This window comes from Lipophrys pholis (assembly GCF_963383615.2).
Source record: "Lipophrys pholis genome assembly, chromosome: 9".
Taxonomy (NCBI): domain Eukaryota; kingdom Metazoa; phylum Chordata; class Actinopteri; order Blenniiformes; family Blenniidae; genus Lipophrys; species Lipophrys pholis.
In genome coordinates, this window is record NC_137639.1 from 19,967,231 (window position 1) to 19,992,267 (window position 25,037).

A 25,037-nucleotide genomic window follows, 5' to 3' on the forward strand; every position below is an offset into this window, starting at 1 on the left:
GTATTTATCTGTGCATCACGTCTTGTCTAATAAGACTTTCATTTTATTCTATTCATCTCTCTATTCTTAAAAACTCAAGGTCACAGAGCCTGGAGCCAATTACAGCGAACAATGGCTGAAGTTCATGGTACAACTTGATCAGCAAGTCCATCAAGGACTTGTTTTGATTTACCAGGAGCTTATAATGCTCCCTCCACGGCCGAGGCTTCTCATGTGCAGCTGAGGAACAGACCATAGAGGTGGCTGAAGGTAGGAACCTCTGATATTTTCATCAACACTCAATCTGAATTTTCTAAATTAGTCCCCATCAGCTGACTGCATTTCATGACAACGCTCTCTAATGTTTCTTCAATGTTTCTTATTTTCAGTCCTGAATACAGCGTCAGAATGAAAGGCTACATTTTTCTAATGTACCTGGCAGTTACGCCTGTCATCTCCTTACAGCCGGTAATAATATCATGGTTTTTCATTCCCTTCCTGTAAACTCTCCATTCTACTGTGTGTCATTATTGAAAATAAACCAAAAAAGACTAGAATTTTTTTAATCCAATCACATTTTTAAGAGCATTTTGTTATGATCCAAATTCTACTGAAAAAATGGACTCCATTACCAGAGGGGCATTGATTGATTGATTGATTGATTGATTGATTGATTGATTGATTGATTGATTGATTGATTGATTGATTGATTGATTGATTGATTGATTGATTGATTGATTGATTGATTGATTGATTGATTGATTGATTGATTGATTGATTGATTGATTGATTGATTGATTTTAGTTTGATTTTCGAATCAGAGTAACAAGAGAATGTGCAACTGCAAATCAGCTAAAAACAGTGACAGAGTTGATTCTAACTCTTCACTGAGGTCCAATATGAGCACGTTTGTTTTAATACACAAACAGATGGAAACCAAGTGAAAGTTTCTGTTTCACATTTTCCAATACATAGTTTTCAAATGTCTGTTTAAGCTGAAATGTCCTTTTTTTTTTCTTCCAGGCTGAACCAGAGATAGTGGGTAAGTTCCGTTAGGTTTTCTTAATCTTATCCAAGTCAAGCTCCGGTACTGTCCATTAATCTTAGGACCCATTTTTATTCACTGGCTTATAACCCAGCTTGAGACTCTGCACCTGTTGTATTTTGTTGTTTGTTTGTTTTTATATTGTATTTTACTGATCGCACCTCATGTTTTAAGATTTTTATGTCTATTTATGCACACCACTTTGGGTCAGCTGTGGTGGTTTTAAAGTGAGAAAGTAGAAATAAAGTTGAATTATCCAATATATTTGATCAGACAATTTTAATCATTATATGTGCATGGTTTTTTTTAATAGATATTGATGAAGACAAGGACATTGCTGACATTAACCAGGGTAAAGTTGCATATATTCTCTTTAATGGATCAGAGAGTTTTGTCAATGCTTTTAATTCACTAATGATATTTGAATTAATGAACACAATATTTTTATGCTTCACCTTAGAGTCACTGAAAGATGACATCATGGAGGTAAGTTTAGCTCAGTCTTCAGGGATGAATATCTTATGAAATCATACATGAACTAGACTGTGTGTGTTGCATGTGAAAATGTGCCACTAAATTTCATTTATATATCAGACAAACAAGGGAAGGAGTGCCACTACTAGGGATACACTGTGGACGCTTCCAGTGCCCTACGACTTGAACAACACCTTGGGTAAACATCATTCTTCTTTCTCAATAGTACAGATATTTTGTATTTGGTTGGACCCTGTCTTTGAGAGTTTTTGTTTTATACCTCCGTGGGAAAATTTGAGAAAATTAGAAAATAAACCAGAAACTCCAGTTCAAAAAATATCAATTACCTAAAGATAGGCGCTTCACTGGAGCCACATAATGAAAAGAGGAAGCAGAAGTAAGTCACTAAACTATCTTAGTATCAAAGAGCAGCATGTCATTCACATCAGGTTTAGTGACAATAGTGATTCATTTTATTGTGAAAAGAGATATTAAAACATGCACTAAAGTTCAAGTAACTACTATAATAGTGGTACTCTCATAGTAACACTATTGTTACATAAGCTTTTTTTCCCCCCCTAAAAATGACTCAGTATCAGTCACTTAAAACCATTTTTATTACCTTGCTTATATAAAAAGTCTACACTCTCATCTTTGACAATCAATGACTTTTATGATTTACATAAAAACTGGCTGTATGTTGTCAACAAATGTAGATATGATGCAGATATTTTCAGTTTCAAAGGAATTCACTTAGCTGCAAAAATCATAAATATACTGAAAAAGGCTCTGAAAATTGCAGTAACATTACTATTTGTGATTTGTAACTTTGGTACAATTTGCACGAGCAAGAACAACAGTTGCATTTACTTTTCTAATGTTTCTGTCTTTATGTCACGTTTTGATCCACTGAAGACATCAACGCTAAAGGAGTCATCCTGAAAGCCTTTGAACAGTTCAGGTTGAAGTCATGCATCGATTTCAAACCAAAGGACTCTGAGGAATATTACATCTCTGCTAAAAAGTTAGACGGGTATGTATTATAATGTATGTATGGTATGGTATGGTGTGGTGTGGTGTGGTGTGGTGTGGTGTGGTGTGGTGTGGTGTGGTGTGGTGTGGTGTGGTGTGGTGTGGTGTGGTGTGGTGTGGTGTGGTATGGTATGGTATTGTTCATTCTCAATTTTTTGGGGTTATTTGGATACTTCAGTATAAGTTTACAATTGGTATTATCAAATAAAGCTTTTAAAATGTATTCACAAGATAATAATCTGAGAATGAGCTCTGAGCTGTTTTAGTCATTTGATTGATTAATTTGATGAATTAATCTGTTTCTCTTGTGGGCTTGCATGGTTGTGTGAAACAAGATGATTAAATTAGGCTTTTGGTAAGATAAAGTGAATAATGAAAATAAGGGATAAATGTGATTTTCTGATGACTGTTATTTCCATTACAGATGTTTTTCATTCATTGGAAGAGTAATAAGAGACGGGCAGAACCTCTCCATTGGGCAAAACTGTGACGAGCTATCTATTGTTGAACACGAGTTTCTCCACGCGCTCGGATTCTTCCATGAACAGTCCAGATACGATCGAGATGATTATGTGAGAATCGTAACAGAAAACATCTTGGAAGGTTTGAAAAAATCCATCAGATATTTATGTTTTCCTTAAATTGAGATGTGTGAATGAAAAGTGTTGGAAATGACATAATATAATGAAATCAAGTGATTAATTATAAATGTACTATGCTTATCCATACAAAGGAAGCATTATTTTGTCATTTTTTCATTATAGAGAATCTGTAGTTCTTTTTCTATTCAGTCCATTATAAAGCCACACCTGGATATAATTATCGTACAACCGCACAACAAATGTGTATTACAAATAATGTGTCACAACAATGCAGCTATATGCACACTATTAAGACATTTTAAATAAGAGAGAAGGTTAAAGGTAATGATCAAGTGACTATTTCAAAGATGTAATAAGTAAGTGTATCTGTTTACTACATTTTAGTCAGTGTATTTGAAGTATACATGGAAGTTTCAAACTGTGTAGCAGTTGCTCATTTATACTGAAACAAATTGGATGCTTGTTTCAGGCAAAGAAAGAAACTTCAGAATAGTAAGCAGGGACAGCAGCACCACCAACGGAGTCGACTACGACTATATATCCGTGATGCACTACTCCAAAGATCTTTTCAGCAATGGCAACGGATCCACAATCGAGACGTTGGACCCAAAGTTCCAGGACGTGATTGGGCAGACGTTAGAAATGAGCCCAAGTGATGTTCTTGAGTTGAACCTCCTCTACGGATGCAGTAAGAATGAATTCACAATGTGTCTTTTTACAAGGAAGAGTCACAGCTTTTATCTTGCAATGATAATGATAACTGCCACCAAACCAGACAGAAAAGACATACACAACTCTGGCCCACACAGAGTCCTGATTATTTTGTGACATCCACACTATCACCACAAGCCCCCACAAGGATATTTAGTGAAATAATCGGCTGTTGTTGGATTTGCTGAAAATTCAGACCAGAAAATGTTGCAATCCAATGAAGCTGGTAAATACAGGATTAAGGTAACTGCATTGTAAAAAATAAATATATATAGGAATGGAGTGTATTAGCATGCCAAAAGATATTAGTGTCATACTACAGGTGTTAATATAATTGGACACCAATCAACTTTTAGCTACACTAAAAAAGGCAATATATCTTTACTTTGACGCTGTCAGTGCAACACAAGTTGTATGTTGCTGTTCATGCGTTGACATTTCAAGCTGAAATTCACAATCGGTTCTAAAGACAAACGGTGTTTTCATCTCTCACCTCTGCAGACTCCACCGTTGCCTTACACGTGTTCTGTGGCTTTTCTAATGAGACCATGTGTCAAATGAACCGCTGTTCACGTGGTGGGATCAGCTGGGAAGCGGTGACAAAGGCTGAAGGTGGTCCCAGCTCTGACCACACCAATCTACCTGCTGGAAGTGACGAGCGCAGTAAGATTCTATTTCCATTCTCTTTTCCCTCCATTCCTTGCCAGGTTTCAATCATGAAATATGATATGAGAAAACTAAAAACAACAAAAAGGACATCTATGTGTCCATTAAAAACCAATCTATGAATGTGCCACAACATTAGTTTGCTCTACAACCATTTAGGTGAGGGGGAGAGTCACTTCATGCATGTCAGCACAGCGTCAGGTGAGGAGGGCGACTCAGCCTGGCTCGAGACGGAAAGGATGAGTCCTAAAAGGGATTGCAACGTCCAGTGTCTCCAGTTTTACTATTACCACAGTGGGAACGAGTCAGACACACTCAACATCTGGATCAGAGAGTTTAAAGATGAAGAGGACTCCGTAGGAACCATTCGCCTGATGGGACAGATTACAGGTAATGTCAGACTGTGTTTTTACCAGGTGTCGTCTGCATCAGATACTATTTGATTCCTTTTAAGAATTCAATGTGCCGTTCACATAGAACGGCATAGTCATCTCAATAAAAAAATCCTTCTTTTAGGTTCAACAACGTCTCACTGGAAGCTCCACCATGTGTCTCTGACTGCAACCAAGCACTTCCAGGTGGAGTTCGAGATCCTTAAAGGAGCAGGAAGCTCTGCAGGCGGCTTCTCAATTGACGACATCAACCTGTCTGAGCTGCAGTGCCCACATGTAACCATTCAGATTGACGATTTTACAGAGGTACTGGAAACTAGTTCATTTGGAAGCATTATATACAGTCCACGGCAGTACTCTGCAGGAGGCTATGCTTACCGGGCAGCAGTGAGGCTCGCCCGGTCATTTGTCGGACTGTTTGTGCAACTGGTGTCTGGCGACAACGACGACAGGTTGGAGTGGCCGTGCCCGTACAGACAAGCCAATCTAGAAATGCTGGATCAGAACCCAAACCTCCAGATGCAGATGTCAAAACAGCGGAGTATCACCACTGATCCTGAAAGGATCAGCGCCAACGGTGAGTTTACTACAACATGATGTAATAAAAACAAATATGTGATGCCACTTTTGTGCAACAGGAGGCAGTAGCGTGGTCACTAAGCCTGGTTTCAGTCCAGCTTTGCTCCATAAATCTGGATTTACTGGGTCTGCTTCAACCTTTTTTTGTACCGAGGACAAATTTCACGCCACAACAAAGTATTTGCTTGTTTGATTTAAGAATACAGTCAGCCAAAATGGTAGTTCTCCATGTGCTGCGGTAGTTTAGTGGGTATTATATCGGAATTAGCTTGCCAGTCTTCGATTTACAGCACAGGACAGCGAGTACATGATAACTTTAGCGTGCGCACCTTGAGCACAACATGTAGACATCAATAAAATGGAATCGTTATTATTCTTTTTATTTGATCATTTTATAAAAGTTTGTTTTCAAAAGCTAAACTTCACTTCTTTCTCTTCTGTCCTGCAAACAGGCCTCTTTCTTTGGGACAATCCTCGTAACAACGGAACTAAATATACAGACGAGGACGGTGAGGAGGGCTACGCTGGAACTTTGGTTGGCCGAACCTTTTTTTCCTCTTTGGAACAAATGCAATTCAGAGAGTTCCTCAAAGGAGAAACGGCCGTTTTCACCTTCAGCTTCGAAGGCAAGCCAACTAGACCACTTCTTTTTGTTCACTGCAGGAATTACCTTTGTACAAACATTTCAACTTAAATTGTCTTTTTTGTGGACAGATATCAATCCTCTTTTTGAAGATAACGTACTGCCATGTGCCGCTGAGCGAACTGTGACGATTAAGAATCCTCCCAAACGTGAGAATGAAGGCCCATGCTCCAGGTAGGACTTTGTGCAAGTTTTCATTTATTACCATGAAAACCATGTTTCTATAGACATAGATATGATCACATGTTTACAGATGAGAGCTGGAATTTTCCTGTTGTGGCAATTTAATTGAGAAATATCTACCAAATTTTCTTGTTTGTTAGATTATAATTAGGAAATATCTAATCTCATTCTGATTCTTATATTTAAATTGAATAATGCCTTGACTTTCTGCAGCACCCTGCAACCTGCCACAATGACACCTTCAAAGACAACAGATAAGAGGTATTTTTACTTTCACTGGGGTAGTGGGTAGAGAAGTTTCTTTTCAAACTGATCACGTCCATGTCAGGAATCCAGTTTAAACATGGGGGATGACTGGAAACTTTTCAGATCTTATGCACTGTTTTTATTAGATTTTTACAAAATTCTGTGGTATCATGAAAAAGTGAGCTTGAAAAGTATCAGTTCTCACCATGTTTTTATAGACATAGACATGATCACATGTTTACAGGGGGGAGCTGGAATTTTCATGTTATGAGACAATAATTACAAAATATTTACAGTAATCTAATTCTGATTTCTATATATAATATAAGGCCTTGACTTTCTGCAGCACCCTGCAACCTGCCACAATGACACCTTCAAAGACAACAGATAGGAGGTATTTTTATTTTCACTGGGGTAGTGGGTAGAGCACTTTCTTTTCAAACTGATCACGTCCATGTCAGGAATCCAGTTTAAACATGGGCTGTTGTGATTTTGTGCACTATGGTTTCATTGGATTTTTCCTTAATTCTGTGGCATCATGCTGGGACTATTACACTAGTAGAAATATATTGTTGTCAGAGTGGTATAAAAAAAGTGAGCTTGAAAAGTGTCAGTTATCACCATGTTGTTATAGACATAGACATGATCACATGTTTACAGACAAGAGCTGGAATTGTCTTGTTATGAGAATATAATTAAGAAATATCTACAATAATCTAATTCTGATTTTTATATATAATATAATGCCTTGACTTTCTGCAGCACCCTGCAACCTACCACAATGACACCTTCAAAGACAACAGATAAGAGGTATTTTTATTTTCACTGGGGTAGAGGGTAGAGTACTTGCTTTTCAAACTGATCACGTCCATGTCAGGAATCCAGTTTAAACATGGGGGATGACTGGAAATTTTCAGATCTTATGCACTGTTTTTATTAGATTTTTACAAAATTCTGTGGTATCATGAAAAAGTGAGCTTGAAAAGTATCAGTTCTCACCATGTTTTTATAGACATAGACATGCTCACATGTTTACAGGGGAGAGCTGGAATTTTCATGTTTTGAGACAATAATTACAAAATATCTACAGTAATCTAATTCTGATTTCTATATATAATATATTGCCTTGACTTTCTGCAGCACCCTGCAACCTACCACAATGACACCTTCAAAGACAACAGATAAGAGGTATTTTTTTATTTGCACTGGGGTAGTGGGTGGAATCATGCTTGGACTATTACGCTTGTAGAAATATATTGTTGTCAGAGTGGTATAAAAAAAAAAGCGAGCTTGAAAAGTGTCAGTTATTACCATGTTGTTATAGACATAGATATGATCACATGTTTACAGATGAGAGCTGGAATTTTCATGTTATGACAATTTAATTAAGAAATATCTATATTAATTGAACTCTGATTCTTATATTTACATTGACTAATGCCTTGACTTTCTGCAGCACCCTGCAACCTACCACAATGACACCTTCAAAGAACACAGATAAGAGGTATTTTTATTTTCACAGGGGTAGTGGGTAGAGTACTTTCTTATCAAACTGATCACGTCCATGTCAGGAATCCAGTTTGAACATGGGGGATGACTATTGTGATTTTTCCTTAATTCTGTGGAATCATGCTGGGACTATTACACTAGTAGAAATATATTGTCACAAGTGGTAAAAAAAAATGTGAGCTTGAAAAGTATCAGTTCTCACCATGTTTTTATAGACATAGACATGCTCACATGTTTACATTTGAGTGCTGGAATTTTCATGTTATGAGAATATAATTAAGAAATATTTACAGTAATCTAATTCTGATTTCTATATATAATATAATGCCTTGACTTTCTGCAGCACCCTGCAACCTGCCACAATGACACCTTCAAAGACAACAGATAAGAGGTATTTTGAAAAGTGTCAGTTATTACCATGTTTTTATAGACATAGACATGATCACATGCTTACATTTGAGAGCTGGAATTTTCCTGTTGTGACAATTTAATTAAGAAATGTCTGTGGTAATCTAATTCTGATTTTGATTTTTACATTGAATAATGCCTTGACTTTCTGCAGCACCCTGCAACCTACCACAATGACACCTTCAAAGACAACAGATAAGAGGTATTTTTTATTTGCACTGGGGTAGTGGGTGGAATTCTGCTGGGACTATTACGCTTGTAGAATATATTGTTGTCAGAGTGGTATAAAAAAAAGTGAGCTTGAAAAGTGTCAGTTATTACCATGTTTTTATAGACATAGACATGATCACGTTTACAGACAAGAGCTGGAATTGGAATTGATTATAATTAAGAAATATCGACAGTAATCTATTTCTGATTTTTATATATAATATAATGCCTTGACTTTCTGCAGCACCCTGCAACCTACCACAATGACACCTTCAAAGACAACAGATAAGAGGTATTTTTATTTTCACTGGGGTAGTGGGTAGAGTACTTTCTTATCATACTGATCACGTCCATGTCAGGAATCCAGTTTAAACATGGGGGATGACTGGAAACTTTCAGATCTTATGCATTATGTTTTCATTAGATTTTTACAAAATTCTGTGGTATCATGAAAAACTGAGCTTTATAAAGTATCAGTTCTCACCATGTTTTTATAGACATAGACATGCTCACATGTTTACAGATGAGAGCTGGAATTTTCATGTTATGAGAATATAATTAAGAAATATCTACAGTAATCTAATTCTGATTTTTATATATAATATAATGCCTTGACTTTCTGCAGCACCCTGCAACCTACCACAATGACACCTTCAAAGACAACAGATAAGAGGTATTTTGAAAAGTGTCAGTTATTACCATGTTGTTATAGACATAGACATGATCACATGTTTACATTTGAGGGCTGGAATTTTCATGTTGTGACAATTTAATTAAGAAATGTCTGTGGTAATCTAATTCTGATTTTGATTTTTACATTGAATAATGCCTTGACTTTCTGCAGCACCCTGCAACCTGCCACAATGACACCTTCAAAGACAACAGATAAGAGGTATTTTTATTTTCACTGGGGTAGAGGGTAGAGCACTTGCTTTTCAAACTGATCACGTCCATGTCAGGAATCCAGTTTAAACATGGGCTGTTGTGATTTTGTGCACTATGGTTTCATTGGATTCTTCCTTAATTCTGTGGCATCATGTTGGGACTATTACACTAGTAGAAATATATTGTCACAAGTGTTAAAAAAAAAAAAGTGAGCCTGAAAAGTGTCAGTTATTACCATGTTGTTATAGACATAGACATGATCCCATGTTTACATTTGAGGGCTGGAATTTTCATGTTATGAGAATATAATTAAGAAATATCTACAATAATCTAATTCTGATTTTTATATATAATATAATGCCTTGACTTTCTGCAGCACCCTGCAACCTACCACGATGACACCTTCAAAGACAACAGATAAGAGGTATTTTTATTTTCACTGGGGTAGAGGGTAGAGTACTTGCTTTTCAAACTGATCACGTCCATGTCAGGAATCCAGTTTAAACATGGGGGATGACTGGAAACTTTCAGATCTTATGCACTGTTTTTATTAGATTTTTACAAAATTCTGTGGTATCATGAAAAAGTGAGCTTGAAAAGTATCAGTTCTCACCATGTTTTTATAGACATAGACATGATCACATGTTTACAGGGGAGAGCTGGAATTTTCATGTTTTGAGACAATAATTACAAAATATCTACAGTAATCTAATTCTGATTTCTATATATAATATAATGCCTTGACTTTCTGCAGCACCCTGCAACCTACCACAATGACACCTTCAAAGACAACAGATAAGAGGTATTTTTTTATTTGCACTGGGGTAGTGGGTGGAATCATGCTTGGACTATTACGCTTGTAGAAATATATTGTTGTCAGAGTGGTATAAAAAAAAAAGCGAGCTTGAAAAGTGTCAGTTATTACCATGTTGTTATAGACATAGATATGATCACATGTTTACAGATGAGAGCTGGAATTTTCATGTTATGACAATTTAATTAAGAAATATCTATATTAATTGAACTCTGATTCTTATATTTACATTGACTAATGCCTTGACTTTCTGCAGCACCCTGCAACCTACCACAATGACACCTTCAAAGAACACAGATAAGAGGTATTTTTATTTTCACAGGGGTAGTGGGTAGAGTACTTTCTTATCAAACTGATCACGTCCATGTCAGGAATCCAGTTTAAACATGGGGGATGACTATTGTGATTTTTCCTTAATTCTGTGGAATCATGCTGGGACTATTACACTAGTAGAAATATATTGTCACAAGTGGTAAAAAAAAATGTGAGCTTGAAAAGTATCAGTTCTCACCATGTTTTTATAGACATAGACATGCTCACATGTTTACATTTGAGTGCTGGAATTTTCATGTTATGAGAATATAATTAAGAAATATTTACAGTAATCTAATTCTGATTTCTATATATAATATAATGCCTTGACTTTCTGCAGCACCCTGCAACCTACCACAATGACACCTTCAAAGACAACAGATAAGAGGTATTTTGAAAAGTGTCAGTTATTACCATGTTTTTATAGACATAGACATGATCACATGCTTACATTTGAGAGCTGGAATTTTCCTGTTGTGACAATTTAATTAAGAAATGTCTGTGGTAATCTAATTCTGATTTTGATTTTTACATTGAATAATGCCTTGACTTTCTGCAGCACCCTGCAACCTACCACAATGACACCTTCAAAGACAACAGATAAGAGGTATTTTTTATTTGCACTGGGGTAGTGGGTGGAATTCTGCTGGGACTATTACGCTTGTAGAATATATTGTTGTCAGAGTGGTATAAAAAAAAGTGAGCTTGAAAAGTGTCAGTTATTACCATGTTTTTATAGACATAGACATGATCACGTTTACAGACAAGAGCTGGAATTGGAATTGATTATAATTAAGAAATATCGACAGTAATCTATTTCTGATTTTTATATATAATATAATGCCTTGACTTTCTGCAGCACCCTGCAACCTACCACAATGACACCTTCAAAGACAACAGATAAGAGGTATTTTTATTTTCACTGGGGTAGTGGGTAGAGTACTTTCATTTCAAACTGATCACGTCCATGTCAGGAATCCAGTTTGAACATGGGGGATGACTATTGTGATTTTTCCTTAATTCTGTGGCATCATGCTGGGACTATTACACTAGTAGAAATATATTGTCACAAGTGGTAAAAAAAATGTGAGCTTGAAAAGTGTCAGTTATTACCATGTTTTTATAAACATTGACATGATCACATGTTTACATTTGAGAGCTGGAATTTTCCTGTTGTGACAATGTAATTAAGAAATGTCTGTGGTAATCTAATTCTGATTTTGATTTTTACATTGAATAATGCCTTGACTTTCTGCAGCACCCTGCAACCTACCACAATGACACCTTCAAAGACAACAGATAAGAGGTTTTTTTATTTTCACTGGGGTAGAGGGTAGAGCACTTGCTTTTCAAACTGATCATGTCCATGTCAGGAATCCAGTTTAAACATGGGGGATGACTGGAAACTTTCAGATCTTATGCACTGTTTTTATTAGATTTTTACAAAATTGTGTGGTATCATGAAAATGTGAGCTTGAAAAGTATCAGTTCTCACCATGTTTTTATAGACATAGACATGCTCACATTTTTACAGGGGAGAGCTGGAATTTTCATGTTATGAGAATATAATTAAGAAATATTTACAGTAATCTAATTCTGATTTCTATATATAATATAATGCCTTGACTTTCTGCAGCACCCTGCAACCTGCCACAATGACACCTTCAAAGACAACAGATAAGAGGTATTTTTATTTTCACTGGGGTAGTGGGTAGAGTACTTTCTTTTCAAACTGATCACGTCCATGTCAGGAATCCAGTTTAAACATGGGCTGTTGTGATTTTGTGCACTATGGTTTCATTGGATTTTTCCTTAATTCTGTGGCATCATGCTGGGACTAGTACACTAGTAGAAATATATTGTTGTCAGAGTGGTATAAAAAAAGTGAGCTTGAAAAGTGTCAGTTATCACCATGTTGTTATAGACACAGACATGATCACATGTTTACAGACAAGAGCTGGAATTGTCTTGTTGTGAGATTATAATTACAAAATATCTACAGTAATCTATTTCTGATTTTTATATATAATATAATGCCTTGACTTTCTGCAGCACCCTGCAACCTACCACAATGACACCTTCAAAGACAACAGATAAGAGGTATTTTTTATTTGCACTGGGGTAGTGGGTGGAATTCTGCTGGGACTATTACACTTGTAGAATATATTGTTGTCAGAGTGGTATAAAAAAAAGTGAGCTTGAAAAGTGTCAGTTCTCACCATGTTGTTATAGACATAGACATGATCACGTTTACAGACAAGAGCTGGAATTGGAATTGATTATAATTAAGAAATATCGACAGTAATCTATTTCTGATTTCTATATATAATATAATGCCTTGACTTTCTGCAGCACCCTGCAACCTACCACAATGACACCTTCAAAGACAACAGATAAGAGGTATTTTTATTTTCACTGGGGTAGTGGGTAGAGTACTTTCATTTCAAACTGATCACGTCCATGTCAGGAATCCAGTTTGAACATGGGGGATGACTATTGTGATTTTTCCTTAATTCTGTGGCATCATGCTGGGACTATTACACTAGTAGAAATATATTGTCACAAGTGGTAAAAAAAATGTGAGCTTGAAAAGTGTCAGTTATTACCATGTTGTTATAGACATAGACATGATCACATGTTTACATTTGAGGGCTGGAATTTTCATGTTGTGACAATTTAATTAAGAAATGTCTGTGGTAATCTAATTCTGATTTTGATTTTTACATTGAATAATGCCTTGACTTTCTGCAGCACCCTGCAACCTGCCACAATGACACCTTCAAAGACAACAGATAAGAGGTATTTTTATTTTCACTGGGGTAGTGGGTAGAGCACTTGCTTTTCAAACTGATCACGTCCATGTCAGGAATCCAGTTTAAACATGGGCTGTTGTGATTTTGTGCACTATGGTTTCATTGGATTTTTCCTTAATTCTGTGGCATCATGCTGGGACTATTACACTAGTAGAAAAATATTGTTGTCAGAGTGGTATAAAAAAAGTGAGCTTGAAAAGTGTCAGTTATCACCATGTTGTTATAGACACAGACATGATCACATGTTTACAGACAAGAGCTGGAATTGTCTTGTTGTGAGATTATAATTACAAAATATCTACACTAATCTAATTCTGATTTTTATATATAATATAATGCCTTGACTTTCTGCAGCACCCTGCAACCTGCCACAATGACACCTTCAAAGACAACAGATAAGAGGTATTTTTATTTTCACTGGGGTAGTGGGTAGAGAACTTTCTTTTCAAACTGATCACGTCCATGTCAGGAATCCAGTTTAAACATGGGGGATGACTGGAAACTTTCAGATCTTATGCACTGTTTTCATTAGATTTTTACAAAATTCTCTGGTATCATGAAAAAGTGAGCTTGAAAAGTGTCAGTTCTCACCATGTTTTTATAGACATAGACATGCTCACATGTTTACAGGGGAGAGCTGGAATTTTCACGTTTTGAGACAATAATTACAAAATATCTACAGTAATCTAATTCTGATTTCTATATATAATATAATGCCTTGACTTTCTGCAGCACCCTGCAACCTACCACAATGACACCTTCAAAGACAACAGATAAGAGGTATTTTTTTATTTGCACTGGGGTAGTGGGTGGAATCATGCTTGGACTATTACGCTTGTAGAAATATATTGTTGTCAGAGTGGTATAAAAAAAAAAGTGAGCTTGAAAAGTGTCAGTTATTACCATGTTGTTATAGACATAGATATGATCACATGTTTACAGATGAGAGCTGGAATTTTCATGTTATGACAATTTAATTAAGAAATATCTATATTAATTGAACTCTGATTCTTATATTTACATTGACTAATGCCTTGACTTTCTGCAGCACCCTGCAACCTACCACAATGACACCTTCAAAGAACACAGATAAGAGGTATTTTTATTTTCACTGGGGTAGTGGGTAGAGTACTTTCTTATCAAACTGATCACGTCCATGTCAGGAATCCAGTTTGAACATGGGGGATGACTATTGTGATTTTTCCTTAATTCTGTGGAATCATGCTGGGACTATTACACTAGTAGAAATATATTGTCACAAGTGGTAAAAAAAAATGTGAGCTTGAAAAGTGTCAGTTCTCACCATGTTTTTATAGACATAGACATGCTCACATGTTTACATTTGAGGGCTGGAATTTTCATGTTATGAGAATATAATTAAGAAATATTTACAGTAATCTAATTCTGATTTCTATATATAATATAATTCCTTGACTTTCTGCAGCACCCTGCAACCTGCCACAATGACACCTTCAAAGACAACAGATAAGAGGTATTTTGAAAAGTGTCAGTTATTACCATGTTTTTATAGACATAGACATGATCACATGCTTACATTTGAGAGCTGGAATTTTCCTGTTGTGACAATTTAATTAAGAAATGTCTGTGGTAATCTAATGGTATCATGAAAAACTGAGCTTTATAAAGTGTCAGTTCTCACCATGTTTTTATAGACATAGACATGATCACATGTTTACAGATGAGAGCTGGAATTTTCATGTTATGAGAATATAATTAAGAAATATCTACAGTAATCTAATTCTGATTTTTATATATAATATAATGCCTTGACTTTCTGCAGCACCCTGCAACCTACCACAATGACACCTTCAAAGACAACAGATAAGAGGTATTTTTATTTTCACTGGGGTAGAGGGTAGAGTACTTTCTTTACAAACTGATTACGTCCATGTCAGGAATCCAGTTTAAACATGGGCTGTTGTGATTTTGTGCACTATGGTTTCATTGGATCCTTCCTTAATTCTGTGGAATCATGCTGGGACTATTACACTAGTAGAAATATATTGTCACAAGTGTTAAAAAAAAAAAAGTGAGCCTGAAAAGTGTCAGTTCTCACCATGTTGTTATAGACATAGACATGATCACATGTTTACATTTGAGGGCTGGAATTTTCATGTTGTGACAATTTAATTAAGAAATGTCTGTGGTAATCTAATTCTGATTTTGATTTTTACATTGAATAATGCCTTGACTTTCTGCAGCACCCTGCAACCTGCCACAATGACACCTTCAAAGACAACAGATAAGAGGTATTTTTATTTTCACTGGGGTAGTGGGTAGAGCACTTTCTTTTCAAACTGATCACGTCCATGTCAGGAATCCAGTTTAAACATGGGCTGTTGTGATTTTGTGCACTATGGTTTCATTGGATTTTTCCTTAATTCTGTGGCATCATGCTGGGACTATTACACTAGTAGAAAAATATTGTTGTCAGAGTGGTATAAAAAAAGTGAGCTTGAAAAGTGTCAGTTATCACCATGTTGTTATAGACATAGACATGATCACATGTTTACAGACAAGAGCTGGAATTGTCTTGTTGTGAGATTATAATTACAAAATATCTACACTAATCTAATTCTGATTTTTATATATAATATAATGCCTTGACTTTCTGCAGCACCCTGCAACCTGCCACAATGACACCTTCAAAGACAACAGATAAGAGGTATTTTTATTTTCACTGGGGTAGTGGGTAGAGAACTTTCTTTTCAAACTGATCACGTCCATGTCAGGAATCCAGTTTAAACATGGGGGATGACTGGAAACTTTCAGATCTTATGCACTGTTTTCATTAGATTTTTACAAAATTCTCTGGTATCATGAAAAAGTGAGCTTGAAAAGTGTCAGTTCTCACCATGTTTTTATAGACATAGACATGCTCACATGTTTACAGGGGAGAGCTGGAATTTTCACGTTTTGAGACAATAATTACAAAATATCTACAGTAATCTAATTCTGATTTCTATATATAATATAATGCCTTGACTTTCTGCAGCACCCTGCAACCTACCACAATGACACCTTCAAAGACAACAGATAAGAGGTATTTTTTTATTTGCACTGGGGTAGTGGGTGGAATCATGCTTGGACTATTACGCTTGTAGAAATATATTGTTGTCAGAGTGGTATAAAAAAAAAAGTGAGCTTGAAAAGTGTCAGTTATTACCATGTTGTTATAGACATAGATATGATCACATGTTTACAGATGAGAGCTGGAATTTTCATGTTATGACAATTTAATTAAGAAATATCTATATTAATTGAACTCTGATTCTTATATTTACATTGACTAATGCCTTGACTTTCTGCAGCACCCTGCAACCTACCACAATGACACCTTCAAAGAACACAGATAAGAGGTATTTTTATTTTCACTGGGGTAGTGGGTAGAGTACTTTCTTATCAAACTGATCACGTCCATGTCAGGAATCCAGTTTGAACATGGGGGATGACTATTGTGATTTTTCCTTAATTCTGTGGAATCATGCTGGGACTATTACACTAGTAGAAATATATTGTCACAAGTGGTAAAAAAAAATGTGAGCTTGAAAAGTGTCAGTTCTCACCATGTTTTTATAGACATAGACATGCTCACATGTTTACATTTGAGGGCTGGAATTTTCATGTTATGAGAATATAATTAAGAAATATTTACAGTAATCTAATTCTGATTTCTATATATAATATAATTCCTTGACTTTCTGCAGCACCCTGCAACCTGCCACAATGACACCTTCAAAGACAACAGATAAGAGGTATTTTGAAAAGTGTCAGTTATTACCATGTTTTTATAGACATAGACATGATCACATGCTTACATTTGAGAGCTGGAATTTTCCTGTTGTGACAATTTAATTAAGAAATGTCTGTGGTAATCTAATGGTATCATGAAAAACTGAGCTTTATAAAGTGTCAGTTCTCACCATGTTTTTATAGACATAGACATGATCACATGTTTACAGATGAGAGCTGGAATTTTCATGTTATGAGAATATAATTAAGAAATATCTACAGTAATCTAATTCTGATTTTTATATATAATATAATGCCTTGACTTTCTGCAGCACCCTGCAACCTACCACAATGACACCTTCAAAGACAACAGATAAGAGGTATTTTTATTTTCACTGGGGTAGAGGGTAGAGTACTTTCTTTACAAACTGATTACGTCCATGTCAGGAATCCAGTTTAAACATGGGCTGTTGTGATTTTGTGCACTATGGTTTCATTGGATGTTTCCTTAATTCTGTGGCATCATGCTGGGACTAGTAAACTAGTAGAAATATATTGTTGTCAGAGTGGTATAAAAAAAGTGAGCTTGAAAAGTGTCAGTTCTCACCATGTTGTTATAGACATAGACATGATCACGTTTACAGACAAGAGCTGGAATTGGAATTGATTATAATTAAGAAATATCGACAGTAATCTATTTCTGATTTTTATATATAATATAATGCCTTGACTTTCTGCAACACCCTGCAACCTACCACAATGACACCTTCAAAGACAACAGATAAGAGGTATTTTTTATTTGCACTGGGGTAGTGGGTGGAATTCTGCTGGGACTATTACACTTGTAGAATATATTGTTGTCAGAGTGGTATAAAAAAAAGTGAGCTTGAAAAGTGTCAGTTCTCACCATGTTGTTATAGACATAGACATGATCACGTTTACAGACAAGAGCTGGAATTGGAATTGATTATAATTAAGAAATATCGACAGTAATCTATTTCTGATTTCTATATATAATATAATGCCTTGACTTTCTGCAGCACCCTGCAACCTACCACAATGACACCTTCAAAGACAACAGATAAGAGGTATTTTTATTTTCACTGGGGTAGTGGGTAGAGTACTTTCATTTCAAACTGATCACGTCCATGTCAGGAATCCAGTTTGAACATGGGGGATGACTATTGTGATTTTTCCTTAATTCTGTGGCATCATGCTGGGACTATTACACTAGTAGAAATATATTGTCACAAGTGGTAAAAAAAATGTGAGCTTGAAAAGTGTCAGTTCTCACCATGTTGTTATAGACATAGACATGATCACATGTTTACATTTGAGGGCTGGAATTTTCATGTTGTGACAATTTAATTAAGAAATGTCTGTGGTAATCTAATTCTGATTTTGATTTTTACATTGAATAATGCCTTGACTTTCTGCAGCACCCTGCAACCTGCCACAATGACACCTTCAAAGACAACAGATAAGAGGTTTTTTTATTTTCACTGGGGTAGTGGGTAGAGCACTTGCTTTTCAAACTGATCACGTCCATGTCAGGAATCCAGTTTAAACATGGGCTGTTGTGATTTTGTGCACTATGGTTTCATTGGATTTTTCCTTAATTCTGTGGCATCATGCTGGGACTATTACACTAGTAGAAAAATATTGTTGTCAGAGTGGTATAAAAAAAGTGAGCTTGAAAAGTGTCAGTTATCACCATGTTGTTATAGACATAGACATGATCACATGTTTACAGACAAGAGCTGGAATTGTCTTGTTGTGAGATTATAATTACAAAATATCTACACTAATCTAATTCTGATTTTTATATATAATATAATGCCTTGACTTTCTGCAGCACCCTGCAACCTACCACAATGACACCTTCAAAGACAACAGATAAGAGGTATTTTTATTTTCACTGGGGTAGAGGGTAGAGTACTTTCTTATCATACTGATCACGTCCATGTCAGGAATCCAGTTTAAACATGGGGGATGACTGGAAACTTTCAGATCTTATGCATTATGTTTTCATTAGATTTTTACAAAATTCTCTGGTATCATGAAAAACTGAGCTTTATAAAGTGTCAGTTCTCACCATGTTTTTATAGACATAGACATGATCACATGTTTACAGATGAGAGCTGGAATTTTCATGTTATGAGAATATAATTAAGAAATATCTACAGTAATCTAATTCTGATTTCTATATATAATATAATGCCTTGACTTTCTGCAGCACCCTGCAACCTACCACAATGACACCTTCAAAGACAACAGATAAGAGGTATTTTTTTATTTGCACTGGGGAAGTGGGTGGAATCATGCTTGGACTATTACGCTTGTAGAAATATATTGTTGTCAGAGTGGTATAAAAAAAAAAGTGAGCTTGAAAAGTGTCAGTTATTACCATGTTGTTATAGACATAGATATGATCACATGTTTACAGATGAGAGCTGGAATTTTCATGTTATGACAATTTAATTAAGAAATATCTATATTAATTGAACTCTGATTCTTATATTTACATTGACTAATGCCTTGACTTTCTGCAGCACCCTGCAACCTACCACAATGACACCTTCAAAGAACACAGATAAGAGGTATTTTTATTTTCACTGGGGTAGTGGGTAGAGTACTTTCTTATCAAACTGATCACGTCCATGTCAGGAATCCAGTTTGAACATGGGGGATGACTATTGTGATTTTTCCTTAATTCTGTGGAATCATGCTGGGACTATTACACTAGTAGAAATATATTGTCACAAGTGGTAAAAAAAAATGTGAGCTTGAAAAGTGTCAGTTCTCACCATGTTTTTATAGACATAGACATGCTCACATGTTTACATTTGAGGGCTGGAATTTTCATGTTATGAGAATATAATTAAGAAATATTTACAGTAATCTAATTCTGATTTCTATATATAATATAATGCCTTGACTTTCTGCAGCACCCTGCAACCTACCACAATGACACCTTCAAAGACAACAGATAAGAGGTATTTTTATTTTCACTGGGGTAGAGGGTAGAGTACTTTCTTTACAAACTGATTACGTCCATGTCAGGAATCCAGTTTAAACATGGGCTGTTGTGATTTTGTGCACTATGGTTTCATTGGATCCTTCCTTAATTCTGTGGAATCATGTTGGGACTATTACACTAGTAGAAATATATTGTCACAAGTGTTAAAAAAAAAAAAGTGAGCCTGAAAAGTGTCAGTTATTACCATGTTGTTATAGACATAGACATGATCACATGTTTACATTTGAGGGCTGGAATTTTCATGTTATGAGAATATAATTAAGAAATATCTACAATAATCTAATTCTGATTTTTATATATAATATAATGCCTTGACTTTCTGCAGCACCCTGCAACCTACCACAATGACACCTTCAAAGACAACAGATAAGAGGTATTTTTATTTTCACTGGGGTAGAGGGTAGAGTACTTTCTTTTCAAACTGATCACGTCCATGTCAGGAATCCAGTTTAAACATGGGGGATGACTGGAAACTTTCAGATCTTATGCACTGTTTTTATTAGATTTTTACAAAATTCTGTGGTATCATGAAAAAGTGAGCTTGAAAAGTGTCAGTTCTCACCATGTTTTTATAGACATAGACATGCTCACATGTTTACAGGGGAGAGCTGGAATTTTCATGTTTTGAGACAATAATTACAAAATATTTACAGTAATCTAATTCTGATTTCTATATATAATATAATTCCTTGACTTTCTGCAGCACCCTGCAACCTACCACAATGACACCTTCAACGAACACAGATAAGAGGTATTTTTATTTTCACTGGGGTAGTGGGTAGAGTACTTTCTTATCAAACTGATCACGTCCATGTAAGGAATCCAGTTTGAACATGGGGGATGACTATTGTGATTTTTCCTTAATTCTGTGGAATCATGCTGGGACTATTACACTAGTAGAAATATATTGTCACAAGTGGTAAAAAAAAAAATGTGAGCCTGAAAAGTGTCAGTTCTCACCATGTTTTTATAGACATAGACATGCTCACATGTTTACATTTGAGGGCTGGAATTTTCATGTTATGAGAATATAATTAAGAAATATTTACAGTAATCTAATTCTGATTTCTATATATAATATAATGCCTTGACTTTCTGCAGCACCCTGCAACCTGCCACAATGACACCTTCAAAGACAACAGATAAGAGGTATTTTTATTTTCACTGGGGTAGTGGGTAGAGCACTTGCTTTTCAAACTGATCACGTCCATGTCAGGAATCCAGTTTAAACATGGGGGATGACTGGAAACTTTCAGATCTTATGCACTGTTTTCATTAGATTTTTTACAAAATTCTGTGGTATCATGAAAAACTGAGCTTTATAAAGTGTCAGTTCTCACCATGTTTTTATAGACATAGACATGATCACATGTTTACAGATGAGAGCTGGAATTTTCATGTTATGAGAATATAATTAAGAAATATCTACAGTAATCTAATTCTGATTTTTATATATAATATAATGCCTTGACTTTCTGCAGCACCCTGCAACCTACCACAATGACACCTTCAAAGACAACAGATAAGAGGTATTTTGAAAAGTGTCAGTTATTACCATGTTTTTATAGACATAGACATGATCACATGCTTACATTTGAGAGCTGGAATTTTCCTGTTGTGACAATTTAATTAAGAAATGTCTGTGGTAATCTAATTCTGATTTTGATTTTTACATTGAATAATGCCTTGACTTTCTGCAGCACCCTGCAACCTACCACAATGACACCTTCAAAGACAACAGATAAGAGGTATTTTTATTTTCACTGGGGTAGTGGGTAGAGTACTTTCTTTTCAAACTGATCATGTCCATGTCAGGAATCCAGTTTGAACATGGGGGATGACTATTGTGATTTTTCCTTAATTCTGTGGAATCATGCTGGGACTATTACACTAGTAGAAATATATTGTCACAAGTGGTAAAAAAAAATGTGAGCTTGAAAAGTGTCAGTTCTCACCATGTTTTTATAGACATAGACATGCTCACATGTTTACATTTGAGGGCTGGAATTTTCATGTTATGAGAATATAATTAAGAAATATCTACAGTAATCTAATTCTGATTTCTATATATAATATAATGCCTTGACTTTCTGCAGCACCCTGCAACCTACCACAATGACACCTTCAAAGACAACAGATAAGAGGTATTATTATTTTCACTGGGGTAGTGGGTAGAGTACTTTCTTTTCAAACTGATCACGTCCATGTCAGGAATCCAGTTTAAACATGGGGGATGACTGGAAACTTTCAGATCTTATGCACTGTTTTCATTAGATTTTTTACAAAATTCTGTGGTATCATGAAAAACTGAGCTTTATAAAGTGTCAGTTCTCACCATGTTTTTATAGACATAGACATGATCACATGTTTACAGATGAGAGCTGGGATTTTCATGTTATGAGAATATAATTAAGAAATATCGACAGTAATCTATTTCTGATTTTTATATATAATATAATGCCTTGACTTTCTGCAGCACCCTGCAACCTACCACAATGACACCTTCAAAGACAACAGATAAGAGGTATTTTTATTTTCACTGGGGTAGTGGGTAGAGTACTTTCTTTACAAACTGATTACGTCCATGTCAGGAATCCAGTTTAAACATGGGCTGTTGTGATTTTGTGCACTATGGTTTCATTGGATCCTTCCTTAATTCTGTGGAATCATGCTGGGACTATTACACTAGTAGAAATATATTGTCACAAGTGTTAAAAAAAAAAAAAGTGAGCCTGAAAAGTGTCAGTTATTACCATGTTGTTATAGACATAGACATGATCACATGTTTACATTTGAGGGCTGGAATTTTCATGTTAATAAAAGGCAGAAGTGCTAAATATCAACTCATGTTTCAAAAGGTTATAGATTGTTGTACTGAATAAATGATGGAAGAATCCATGTGAGCAACCAATCCTGGCTTTTTGACAATTATCTCTAGTGACACATGCATAAGCCCCAACCTGTCAGGTTACATGGAAGTCTACATAATGAGTGTTATTATCAATTGACAAAGTATTCAAACAAACTACATCCCCAGAAATCTTTTAGAACATCCCAGTTATGTCAGGATTGTGTTCTGATTATGTTCTTGTTTTTTTTGTTTGTATTTTGGGCTTCAGTCCTGTCCTGGTGGCCTCTCCTGTCCTCACCCTCCTGCTGGCGCTGGTGCTTCTGCTGCCTTGATGTGTGTTTCCCATCCTCATCTCGCCTGAATTCACATTCACTGGATAAAACTACAATCAAGAGACAATTAGAAACTAAAAAAAATAAGATAATATATATATATACACGTATATACAAAAAACAGACTGAGGAGCTGATTGTCCTTTGCTCATTTCTCACACTTTCTAATATACAGAAGCTCAGTCGAGATGAGTTTGAGACACAGGTATAATCAACTATTTTACGAAAAGTAATTGAACTGTTCCCACATTTTGAATTACCGGCTTGTAATAGCACTTTAGAGACGAATTTAGCTTTTGGTGTTTGGGCTATATTCTATCGTTTATAGTCAAGTACAGTTGGACGTCACTCGTTAGGGTCCGAGCACTGAAAGTGTAGGACGACCCCACTGGATTTCCTCAGATTATTCATGAAGATACTTCGCCCAGATAAATCGCGTTTTTGGGGGACTTAACGTACATAACTGCTTGTGAAACTTTGCCGAGTTGTCAGGTCCGGCAAAAAATGTAATAATTTGGAGGAGTTACATATGTGACTTGCGAAATGGCTCAACGTTTCACTGAGAGCTATGAAAATCACCACACATATGTAACAGGCCAAGACGAACAGAAAAACCATGCTGTCGATGCCGATAACTCAACAGGAAGTTGAATATTTGGAGGAATATGGTGGATATTGGCAAATTTTTGCCCTAATTTACAAATTTTGTAGTAGCGAACTCGACCCAGGAGGAAATTCTAATCTACTTCAACTTGGGCTCCTCTGACACGCATCGCCACTCCCAACATGCCATATGTTGAAATCCATATTAATACTCACAATCACTGGTGCTATGATTGTCCTGTTATTTAAAAATATGTCATAAAATATTGTGCAACTCTGATTATTTGCTCCATCGCTCATTTCATCCAGTCTTTTGATGAATTGATGAAAAGTTCTTCAATAGAATAGAATAGATAAGAAACCTTATTGGGGTCCGAGCATTGCACTTGTTTCTACGCATCAATCAGGTGCACGTGACATGTTTATCAAAGCCAAATACGATGGCGTTTACACTGTTGTGAAAAATTGTAGGAATATAAAATCTAGTTCAATAATTAACAGCTTTTGTTTAATTATTATCTTGGTATGTTTGTGCCAAACATGGAGTCCCCAAGTGGGATGACAAAAAATAATGAGTAAAAAAAAATAGAACGTAAAAAATGAATCGCTATTTTTCAGTCAAAGTAAATGCTGTGCTCGCTTCGTCCACTGGGAGGCGGTTTTGTTTTAGTGGGAGCAGAGGCCATAATGCAGCAAGCAGCTCGTTCATGAGGCGCAATACTGATGAGCTCCTATTTAAGCCAATGTACTTAATACAAAAGCCTCATGAGTGATGGTAACCCTGAGTTTATGTAGTAGGAGGAAGGAGTTGAATGTGTTGTCTTTCAAAAAGGAAACCAAGGAACACTGTTTTATTTCTTTTTTGTTGGGGGGGGGGTCAATCAACAATTTTGTTCTTTGAACTCTGAACATTTAGAAAAAATATAAAGACACATCCAAACTCCCAAGCAAAATG

The 25,037-nt window shown here is 35.8% G+C and overlaps 1 protein-coding gene across 2 annotated transcripts; it reads left to right on the forward strand.

The window, feature by feature from the left end:
* Positions 1-209: 209 nt before the first annotated feature.
* On the forward strand, positions 210-24,361 carry LOC308114379 (uncharacterized protein). 2 transcript variants are annotated; one of them, XM_080471226.1, is made up of 60 exons: positions 210-249; positions 369-447; positions 1,003-1,021; positions 1,338-1,376; positions 1,485-1,510; positions 1,619-1,697; positions 2,414-2,531; positions 2,955-3,133; positions 3,602-3,820; positions 4,345-4,506; positions 4,669-4,899; positions 5,026-5,478; positions 5,933-6,106; positions 6,195-6,297; positions 6,520-6,567; positions 6,899-6,946; positions 7,315-7,362; positions 7,693-7,740; positions 8,009-8,056; positions 8,405-8,452; positions 8,624-8,671; positions 8,924-8,971; positions 9,305-9,352; positions 9,524-9,571; positions 9,941-9,988; positions 10,319-10,366; positions 10,635-10,682; positions 11,031-11,078; positions 11,250-11,297; positions 11,550-11,597; positions 11,949-11,996; positions 12,327-12,374; positions 12,743-12,790; positions 13,043-13,090; positions 13,442-13,489; positions 13,858-13,905; positions 14,236-14,283; positions 14,552-14,599; positions 14,948-14,995; positions 15,305-15,352; positions 15,726-15,773; positions 16,142-16,189; positions 16,520-16,567; positions 16,836-16,883; positions 17,232-17,279; positions 17,589-17,636; positions 18,297-18,344; positions 18,696-18,743; positions 19,112-19,159; positions 19,493-19,540; positions 19,809-19,856; positions 20,205-20,252; positions 20,622-20,669; positions 21,000-21,047; positions 21,398-21,445; positions 21,778-21,825; positions 21,997-22,044; positions 22,393-22,440; positions 22,773-22,820; positions 23,416-24,361. In XM_080471226.1, the coding sequence occupies exons 2-60, from the start codon at positions 388-390 to the stop codon at positions 23,477-23,479; spliced, it is 4,086 nt and encodes a 1,361-aa protein (XP_080327352.1). In that variant the 5' UTR covers positions 210-249; positions 369-387; the 3' UTR covers positions 23,480-24,361. The 2 variants fall into 2 exon arrangements, with proteins under 2 accessions (XP_080327352.1, XP_080327353.1); XM_080471227.1 differs by lacking the exon at positions 8,624-8,671 and having other exon boundaries at positions 212-249.
* Positions 24,362-25,037: the final 676 nt, after the last annotated feature.